This window comes from Pomacea canaliculata, linkage group LG3 (genome assembly GCF_003073045.1).
Source record: "Pomacea canaliculata isolate SZHN2017 linkage group LG3, ASM307304v1, whole genome shotgun sequence".
In the NCBI taxonomy this organism is placed as follows: Eukaryota; Metazoa; Mollusca; class Gastropoda; order Architaenioglossa; family Ampullariidae; genus Pomacea; species Pomacea canaliculata.
The window spans coordinates 10,751,164-10,762,221 of NC_037592.1; the positions used below are offsets into that span (position 1 = coordinate 10,751,164).

Consider the following 11,058-nt stretch of genomic DNA (forward strand, 5'->3'; position numbering starts at 1 on the left):
TCCAGTTTTGTGATTTGAAAAGCACATTTCATCAAATGCTTATTCTTCTGGGGACCAAATGTGTTGTAACTAAATATTTCCTTGAGGCTTTGGTTAGTGCGCATTACTATGGAGCAGAAAGTCACTGATTTGAGGCCAACTTAGACTTGTGGCTGGCCAAGCCCACCGATTATTTCAATCTCAATGTATCTGATAGGGAAACGCCAGCACACATTCAAAAGGCCAAGAGACCAAGTCTTTTGATGATAAATGTTGTCATTAATAGCAATCAGTAACTTTTTAAAGAGATGTTTTGGCAACAGTTTAGAGTTGATTATGAATAAAGATAAATGAATGTCCTGGTTTTAAATTTGATCTCAGGCATGCTGTTTTAATTTTCTGCATGTTTCAACTATTTACAAAACTTGTTCCTCTATGACCTTAGAGCCTTATAGTTACTGACTTTATGATGGTTTACCTTTTTAGATTTGATAAACCTGTCCATGTTTTCAATAAGAAGTAAGCTTAATGGCAGGATGTCTTCTAATGTCAAGCCTGCTGCCATAGTTTCAATGAAACCAGTGAGGTGATGGATAGCCTTTCTCTTACGTCTGTGGTGGGAGCCGCCTTTTGATGTTTCGTAAAAAATCGATGCATTCGGTCTATTAAGATGTTACTTAGAGGAAGGATTTCCTCAAACTCCAATGCTTCTGCCATGGTGGCAATGTAAGAGGTTAAATGATGTATAGCCTTTTTTTTTCTTCGATGTGTTGAACCCCCTTTTGATGGTTCAGTTGCTGAAAAAATAAACACGCAAAAAGACTTCTTACCTGGTTCGTACCTGGTTGTGTTGGTATCGATCAGTGAAGAAAGAATAGGTGAACTGCAAATAATTTATGTTATCCATACACGCATTGTGAAAACTTTCCTCACTCACTCTCGTTATTCACGCTCTTTCATCTGCAACCTTCTCATAACTCCAAGACACACTAAATGCATATAATCTAATGGAAACTGTGAAACCATTCCTAAGAGTTCTGAGAGGAGATTCTCCAGTTTTGTGATTTGAAAAGCACATTTCATCAAATTGAGCATCCGTTCGAGGGAACAGCCAAGCTCAGGGTAAACAACCTTTCCATCCCAAAATCCTTTTTGTACACACTTTTCACACGCCATAATATCGTGAATGACCTTTCACTTGCTTTACAAACGCGCAAGCTAGTGCATCACTGATAAAACAAGACAAATTAATCTGTACACACTGAGGGATACCTTCTTGTGACGGTAAGGGGGTTGTTACCTCTGTAAATGTGGTTATCACCTTTTCCCGTGCATGAGTGAGAATGTGCACCCTCAGTATTTCAATCTCAATGTATCTGATAGGGAAACGCCAGCACACATTCAAAAGGCCAAGAGACCAAGTCTTTTGATGATAAATGTTGTCATTAATAGCAATCAGTAACTTTTTAAAGAGATGTTTTGGCAACAGTTTAGAGTTGATTATGAATAAAGATAAATGAATGTCCTGGTTTTAAATTTGATCTCAGGCATGCTGTTTTAATTTTCTGCATGTTTCAACTATTTACAAAACTTGTTCCTCTATGACCTTAGAGCCTTATAGTTACTGGCTTTATGATGGTTTACCTTTTTATCTGTAATAAATCGTGTCATACGATCTATCAGAATATTACTGAGAGGAAGGATTTCCTCAAACTGCAAGGTTTCTGCCATGGTGGCAATGTACGACGTTAAATGGTGTATTGCCTTTTTCTTTCTTCTATATGTTGAGCCCCCTTTTGATGGTTCGGTTGCTGAAAAAATAAACACGCAAAAAGACTTCTTACACTCCGTACCTGGTTGTGTTGGTATCGATCAGTGAAGAAAGAATAGGTGAACTGCAAATAATTTATGTTATCCATACACGCATTCTGAAAACTTTCCTCACTCACTCTCGTTATTCACGCTCTTTCATCTGTTTTTTTAATTATTTTCTCGCTCTAGCTATAAACTTCAATTTTTTAAAATTATAAAATGCGAATGAAAAATATCCCCCCCCCCCCCAGCGTCCATATATAATGCCTTATCCAACTTGGTTGAGTGGCGCGAACATCAAACAACTGCCACACGCAAACTCATTACTAATTTCATTACTAATAAAATGAAATATTGAATTTAGACATGGAATTAATAAATAAGTATTATATTTACTTTAGAGTATATATAAGTTAAATAAACGTTCTGTATTGTACGTACAAGCCCTTTCAGGTGAGCCTCGATCGTCGACACTGCCGTCGCTATCATACTGCAAATAATTTTTTAAAAAGCCTTAATTAACGTGTATAGGCACCATATGTGTATGCTTAGTAACTACTAAACCACTAATTTTTTTTATAAAAAAAAGACATTATACATGTACATATTTCAACCTATTATATAAGGTAAATAAAATTAGAAGAAACATAAGGAACATACCTCTTCGTGCAAACGCTTCTTTCCTTTTGCGATTTAAAAAAAAAAAGAGAAAAAAAGTCATTTCAAAAATTATAAAACATTAGATCTTAAACATTTAAGAATTTTTTTCCTCCAAGGTCATTTTAAAATCTATAATGTCAAATAAACACGCAAAAAGACTTCTTACACTGCGTACCTGGTTTTAAATTTGATCTCAGGCATGCTGTTTTCATTTTCTGCATGTTTCAACTATTTACAAAACTTGTTCCTCTATGACCTTAGAGCCTTATAGTTACTGGCTTTATGATGGTTTACCTTTTTATCTGTAATAAATCGTGTCATACGATCTATCAGAATATTACTGAGAGGAAGGATTTTCTCAAACTGCAAGGTTTCTGCCATGGTGGCAATGTACGACGTTAAATGGTGTATTGCCTTTTTCTTTCTTCTATATGTTGAACCCCCTTTTGATGGTTCGGTTGCTGAAAAAATAAACACGCAAAAAGACTTCTTACACTCCGTACCTGGTTGTGTTGGTATCGATCAGTGAAGAAAGAATAGGTGAACTGCAAATAATTTATGTTATCCATACACGCATTGTGAAAACTTTCCTCACTCACTCTCGTTATTCACGCTCTTTCATCTGCAACCTTCTCATAACTCCAAGACACACTAAATGCATATAATCTAATGGAAACTGTGAAACCATTCCTAAGAGTTCTGAGAGGAGATTCTCCAGTTTTGTGATTTGAAAAGCACATTTCATCAAATTGAGCATCCGTTCGAGGGAACAGCCAAGCTCAGGGTAAACAACCTTTCCATCCTAAAATCCTTTTTGTACACACTTTTCACACGCCATAATATCGTGAATGACCTTTCACTTGCTTTACAAATGCGCAAGCTGGTGCATCACTGATAAAACAAGACAAATTAATCTGTACACACTGAGGGATACCTTCTTGTGACGGTAAGGGGGTTGTTACCTCTGTAGATGTGGTTATCACCTTTTCCCGTGCATGAGTGAGAATGTGCACCCTCAGTATTGTAGGTGCTAGCGTGATTTGATGTGCAACCTGAGTATCCTAGCCACTTGACTGTGTTTTCTTGCTGGCTGTGTCAAATAGTTGACTTGAGTTTTACATTCATAGAGTTCATGCCATGTCAGGATGGTTAACTGCAGTTATGATTATGATTTTTGCCTTATGATTTAGTGAACAGATAAGTGTGATAACTTGTTGCTGTGTAAAACTGTTATTGTGATTTAAGTTGCAGTTTTGGAACTGCTGTAGACCAGCCTGCGTGCGGTCTTAGTATCTGCATTTCATAATATTTGGTGTATGCTAGTGTAACTCTGATATCGTTGTGTACGAGGGAAGTGTATGGTTCAAACTGCTTAATTTGGAAGTTTCGTGTATTGCTATTTATTTTTGAAGTTTTGGTGTATAATAATTACTTGGACCTCCCAACCTGAAGTGATCTCGTGTTTTGTTATTGGAAAGAATGCGCATGTCCAACTGTTGGTCGTGACACTTCTAGTTGCACAGGCCCTTGCTGTAATTTTGTCATATCCCTTACAAAGTCGTGTAAAAACATATTAACATCTTCGGGTTTTCTCTCCCCACAGTACAAGCCAATTACAAAAGGGTCAGTTTCTACAGGACTATATTTTCTCCCCAGAATAGGCCAAAACTGATTACATGAGGAGTGAAAGAGTGGCAGACCATCATATTTACTTGTAGGAAAATGAGCAGCGTTGATCAGTTTAGAACTGGACCTTCAAGGGCCATCTGCAGGGTTAAAATTTAGACCCTTGAATATTCGCCTTTCGATGCATGAGATGGCATCCTACGATGCTGAGATTGGCTATTTTACTGCACACAGGAGCCAAAAAGCATATGATACTCTAAGAAATACAGTATACTTCGCCTTCCAGGGGAATCTACCCTTAGAGATTATAAAAATTTTTATCATCCAAAGCCTGGTTTTCAAACGAACTCGCTGGATGATTTGAAGAAAAAGCAGAGAGTTTAGTACATCATCAACGCTTTGTCGTCTTGTTGCATGACGAAATGACAATTAAATGTGACCTAGTTTTGATAAACGTTAAGGGGAACTTGTTGAGTTTTTGGTAGTCAGGATGTACAGGCATCAACCCCTGCTACCCATGCATTAGTATTTTACATTGTAGGCTTAACTACAAATATCAGTACAAGCATTGGTTTCTTTGGCGCACAGTTACTGCAGATACTTTGTTCACACTTTTTTGGCAGGCAGTTGGTCTTGTTGAGGAAGCAGGGTTTAAAGTGATATCATCCACAAGTGATAAGGCTCACCAAATCAAAGGCTCTATGAAATGCATGGCAGTGGTGCAGATGTTTGCTATAAAACAATAAATCTGTTTGCCAGAGAGAGATATATATTTTTTCTGATGTCCTCACTTACTCAAAACAGTGAGAAACTATATAATTCTGGATCAGGTCGGCAGACACGCTATCTTTGGTTAAATGGTCAGCATCTGCTTTGGAAGCATGTCATTGATATCTTTAACAGAGATGCATCTAGTCAGCCGTACAGAACTAAACTTATGATCATGTATATCTGACACCTAATTCTATCATGAATATTAGTAAATAAAGATGATACAAATTTAACAAGGGATATACATATGTCAACTGAGTGTGTATTAATTTTGTGATAGCAATTTAAATTCATATGGGTTTAGTGAGGGAGTGGGGACAATAAAATTACTATCTTCATACTTTTAATAATAATAACAACCAACTTTCCCAATGGGCAATTTAAATGGGAGGTGTGCTCTGTTTCCAATATATATTTAGAAAAAATCATTCCCATGCACACCTACACATCACACGCACACACACTGCTGACAGTTTATCGGTGATTAAGTAGCTGGACTGCTGATGGCACAAAAGATTTCAGATGCCTATTGCTTTCGCATACTGGCATGGCATAGCGTTTACTGAACTTAATAAACACATTCCCTGCTTAGCACATGTTCAGGTATTGACAGAATGCGGGAAGCTTTCCTAACTAGTTTGTTGGTCAAGGAAGGAAGTCAGGTCCTCTGATTGATCCCAATTATTTTAGAACAGATGTGAACAATGCTATTTAAACTATTCCTATCATGGACAGATAGATTACAAAACCAGCATACAAATGAAAAAGATAAAGACTCTCATAAAAGACTGGTAGAAACGGCCTAAAATTGCTTGGCTGACTGAAAAACTATTTAACTTCCGCAAAAGGTACATTCTCTGCTGGCCACATTTGACAATGTGTTCATTGTTTAGAGTCCATTTAAGCAGGCAATCAAAAACAGTTCCCAGGTACCTAAAAGAGGTAGCGGTTTCAACAGGTTTGCTATGTATCACACTAGGAGCAACAAAATCCTCTTTGATTCTCCTAAAATCTATATTCAATTCTTTTGTTTTGTCTACATTTAACTCAAGAAAGTTCTCGTCGCACCACTGTACAAGTCTGTTAAGGACATTGCCATGAGTCAACAATGCAGAAGAGATAGGTGCTATCGGCACCACCATTCCCCATTTCTCAGCCAAGGATAAACACCGTTTTTCATATTAGAATAAAAGTATCACCAAGAAGCATGGATACAGGCTCAGACAAATGGGTTAGCGACGGAAGCCATCCGAAATGGTATACATCCAATATCCCGATGGACGCAGGCCAACGGTATTCATATTAAAAGGCTCCCCCTGCACCAACTACAGAGCCCAAGTTGAAGCCCTGACATGAGCAGTGAACAGTGTCAGCAGCAAAGCAAGCTTAGACTCACGGATGTTCCTATTGCCCTGTTTGTGCTACAAGCCGCCAACAATGACTGGGTAGTTAATCTTATATCAGCACTGAAAAATATCAGTTGTCTATATTGTACTGTAGTGGATACCCTCACACTGCGGTATTGAAGGCAATGAGCAGATGACAAATCTAGTTGCTGAAGACCGGCAGGATGAAAACAAAGTCAGTGTAACAGAGATGACCACAGCTTTGTATAGACCACACGCAGCTACCACTACCTGTCCAGATAAGATAGGTGACAATTTTCTACTTCAGGACAACAGACTAAAGCACCACCTTCACCGGAAGCTACATCTGCTTTTATCCTCAATGTGCTCCTGTGGAGATGCAAAACAAACCAAGGAGCATATCCTACAGGAGTGTAGGTTCCTCCAGGAGCCGAGGGCGGAGGTCTGGCCGTCGCCGATGCCACTCGACATCAAGCTTTACGGACCTGTGCACGCTTTGCAGATAACTGCCAGTTTTATCTCGAAAGCTGGCCTCAAAGTGTGACTAAAAATGGATAATGAGACGAACAATATGAAACTGCGAATTAATGTGCGAATGTTTAAAATGTCTGACTCCCCGAACAGCGCCCTTGTCGACTGGGTGGAACCAGCAGGCGGCTACAGAGTTTGGAACTATGTCTTCTGATAGAAAGTCCTTGTCTTGCTAGAGTCTGGAATTCATGTCTTACCGAAGTTTGAAGCCATTCGTCTTGCCAGAACACAAAACTCTGTGTCTTGTCGTAGGACTGCTGTTTCACACTTTCATCTCCTTTCTACTTGTAGTTACTAGAATGCACATGAAACAAAAATACGGTCCGCAGAAACACTGTAATTGATTTTCATGGAAGTAAAGAATAAAAATAACTTTCACAAGTACAATGAATTCTGCATGCAATAATTTCAAAAACAAGAATAGGAAAGGAGATCACTGAGGTTAAGTGTTTTGTTAGAAATTGGGACAATATTTTAACACTTGAGCAGCATGTCCAAGTTAAAGCTAATATTTTCAAACCATTGCTCCGCGATGGAGTGAATTTAAGAAATAAATATATCAGGAAAAATTCAACAAACAAAATGATTAACCTGTTTCCAGACATACAAACAGCAAGTCCTCCTTTAAAGATGCAAGTTACAGTCCCATCATCGTTAGTAGCTCCAGCACAAGAAAAGAGAGACTGCAAACTATTCAGATTGTATTTTTTTGTTTCTATTTGCTGTTGAACTGTTTATATTCTAGTGAGAAAGAAGGCAAAATGTTTACATGTGTGTAATGCTCGAGTGTCCCCCCGGAGGATCATTACCTTGTCGAGGTCGGGGGCCTTGTGTGTGTCGATGACCCTGAGAGCTATACCGGGCAGGGTCACCCAAGCCGGGCAGGTCAAAGGGTAGATACCAGACGAAACATGATCCCTGGTCCTCCAGGTTGGGGGTTGGGCACAGGGCTAACAACCCTGTCCCATAAAATACAAAAATGTTACGGAAACAGCGACAGAGAAAACTACCACTAATGTGTGCGATGGGCTCCCAGAGGTATCGCAAGATCCTTGTATGACTGTTAGTAGTGAAAGCCGAAAGGAAGCTACTGGCACGAAGATGGAAGTCTTGAGCGCCAAATGCAAGACCAGAACAGGCTTCTGGAATGTGCGCACCATGTATGAAACTGGTAAGTTGACACAAATTACGGCCGAGATGAGGCGTTACAACTTACACATACTTGGAGTAAGTGAAAGCAGATGGACAGGCTCTGGAAGAGTAAAGACCAGACCAGAGAGACAGCTAGTGCTGTATTCTGGCAGAGAGGACAACCAACACCATGATGGAGTAGCCATCATCCTGAGGAGAGGAATAGATAAGTGCCTGATAGAGTGGAAGCCGATCAACAGCAGACTGATTACAGCCAGAGTGAGAGGGAGACATGGCAACATGACCTTGATCCAGTGCTATGCACCAACCAACGACAGCGATGATGAGGCGAAGGACACCTTTTACGATCAATTGCAGGCAGAAGTAAGTGCAGCACCCCACCATGACCTGTTGATTGTGATGGGCGACATGAATGCCAAAGTTGGGAACGACAACACCCATGTAGAGAGAGCTATGGGCAGACATGGTTGTGGCTGCATGAACGAGAACGGAGAGAGGCTAGTGGAGCTATGCACTATGTACAACATAGTGATTGGAGGAACGCTATTCCCTCACCGCAATGTCCACAAACTAACATGGTGCTCACCCAATGGTAGGGACAGTAACCAGATCGACCACCTAATGATCAACGGCTCCTGGAGACGTTCCCTGCTCGACGTCAGGGCGAGAAGAGATGTTGGAAGTGACCATCACCTTGTTGTAGCAGACATTAAAATGAAACTACGAAGTACAGGACGCAAGTCAGCAGCACACAGACGCTTTGATGTGGAAAGATTGCAGGACCCCAAACTGAAAAAAGCCTTCACTCTTCAAGTGAAAAACAGATTTCAGGCACTTGCAGACATGACAGAAATTTGCGAGGCAGATGCAGAAAGAAGAAACCAGAGATGGGACCTTGTGAGAACAGTGTACCAGAAAAGCAGCGAGACGAGTCTTGGACTGAGAGGAACTAAGAAGAAGGAATGGATAACACCAGAAACGTGGAAGGCGATAGAGGAAAGAAGAGAACTAAAAAGGAAGGTGACTAGCACCAGATCCGAAAGACTGCAAGAGAAGTTCAAACTACAGTACAGAGAGATGAACCAGAAATTGAAACGCTTGGCGAGAACAGACAAGCGTGCCTACTTGAACAACCTAGCAAATGAAGCCGAAGAAGCAGCAAGAAAAAGAGAACAAGGAAAGCTGTACAAGATCACCAAGACAATTAGCGGCAAATTCCACAGCACCAACGATGCCCCAGTCAAGGACAAGGAAGGGAAGCTGCTAACGACAGAGAGAGAACAAGAAGCACGCTGGGCTGAGCACTTCAGAGAGGTCCTGAACAGACCACCACCTTCCGAAGAAGCCGACATACAAGAAGCCATTGAGGACCTAGACGTTAACATCGCCCCACCAGAGAAGCAGGAAATCATCACAGCAATTAAGTCCTTGAAGAACAGAAAGGCACCAGGCCAGGACAATCTGAATGCTGAACTATTCAAAGCTGACCCAGAACTGGCAGCCAATATCCTGCAACCCCTATTTACCGCAATATGGGAAGGGAAGCAAGTCCCAGATGACTGGACCAGAGGAGTAATCGTCAAAATCCCAAAGAAAGGATCCCTTAGCGACTGCAACAACTGGCGAGGAATAACTCTCCTGTCCATCCCGAGCAAGATCATGACAAAGATCATCATTCAACGAATCTCAGAGGCAGTGGACGCACAACTTAGAGAATAACAGGCTGGTAGAGAGGTAGCGGTTTCAACAGGTTTGCTATGTATCACACTAGGAGCAACAAAATCCTCTTTGATTCTCCACGAGAAAAAGCCTCGTTGTTTAGTAGGAAAGTGCTTCCACCTTGCGATTACGCACTATTGGGTATTGGTGTTTTACGCCGTGCTAGCAACTATGGCTACATCACGGTAAGGTAGCCAGCCCTGTAAACAGATGCCACGTGCAGAGAAAGAACAGCGTGCCCGAGACGAGAAATGAACTCTGGGCAGCCAACCTCCACTGTATTGGTGACAGGCGCTAACCGTTGCGCCACCGGGTCGCTGTTGTTGTTTAGTAGGAAAGTGCTTCCACCTTGCGGCGATTTCGCACTATGGTGGGGGGGGGGGTTGGCGTTTTACGCCAGTGGTTCTCAAAGTTTTTCGGACCGCGGACCACTTTACGCAAGTAAAAGCTATGGCGAACCACCAAGGCCTAAGTAAAAAGTATGGCGGACCACCAAGGCCTAAAAATCAGTCTGTACTATGAATTTCAAATTTAAATTGCCGCATTTGTTTCAAAACTAAATGTCTTTTTGTAAAAGTAGTAAGATGACATAAAAAGTAAGATGACATAAAACTACGTATACCTCGTTCTTTGTAATTAAAATGTTAATGCGAGGAATGCATCACTTTAAACATCATTTTGCTGACATATAACGACTGTCAACCGCGGACCACCTGACTTAAGCCCGCGGACCATACTTTGAGAACCACTGTTTTACGCCATGCTAGCAACTATCACGGCAAGGCAGCCAGCCCTGTAAACAGATGCCACGTGCAGAGAAAGAACAGCGTGCCCGAGATGAGAAATGAACTCTGGGCAGCCAACCTTCACTGTATTGGTGACAGGCGCTAACCGTTGCGCCACCGGGCCTCTACCGGGCCGCTACAATACTGTCCTAGCTTATATACTACTGGACCACGTGGCCCCTCTGAATTTCATGGAACTTGTCCTGACGCTATCGATCTTTGACTAGAGGGACTACATCCCACCGCGCTATACTCGGATACCCATCCACCGTTCCTCTTTCTCACGGTCGGCCACATCAACCTCCGACTGTCGCGACACTCAGTCTACCTCTCTCAATCAGCACCGGTGTCCAGTCGGTGATAAAGAAAGCAACCTCTGTTCTCATGGCCGAGTGTACCGGCCTTTCAATTTACACCGGTACTGGTGAAGTGGTGACTGCGGTCCCCCCTTCCGTACACAGCCTCGATTCCCAGGCTCAGTTACCACAAAGGGAGATTTACCCCTATTGTCCACTCAGCCTGGTATCGCCTCAGGGTACCAACTGCCCTCTTTAATGTTTCCATTACTAGTTCGGCCCTGTTTTCTGGCCTTGAACCAGGCTGGTTCATGACACACTCGATCACTCTCTTTCAATATATATATAATTTCTTATCCA

At 41.5% G+C, this 11,058-nt stretch overlaps 1 protein-coding gene and 1 long non-coding RNA gene across 2 annotated transcripts; one reads left to right on the forward strand and one right to left on the reverse strand.

Moving 5' to 3' along the window:
* Positions 1 to 1,461: 1,461 nt before the first annotated feature.
* LOC112558531 lies at positions 1,462 to 3,797 on the reverse strand. Its single transcript, XR_003098181.1, has 2 exons — positions 2,627 to 3,797; positions 1,462 to 1,504 (listed from the first exon to the last, which is right to left on the reverse strand). It is a non-coding gene; the product is annotated as an uncharacterized LOC112558531 (long non-coding RNA).
* Positions 3,798 to 7,847: 4,050 nt separating this feature from the next.
* LOC112558854 (craniofacial development protein 2-like) lies at positions 7,848 to 9,811 on the forward strand. The gene is made up of 2 exons (XM_025229567.1): positions 7,848 to 9,298; positions 9,670 to 9,811. Exons 1-2 carry the CDS (start codon positions 7,848 to 7,850, stop codon positions 9,809 to 9,811), a joined length of 1,593 nt encoding a protein of 530 aa, XP_025085352.1.
* The last annotated feature ends 1,247 nt before the right edge of the window (positions 9,812 to 11,058 follow it).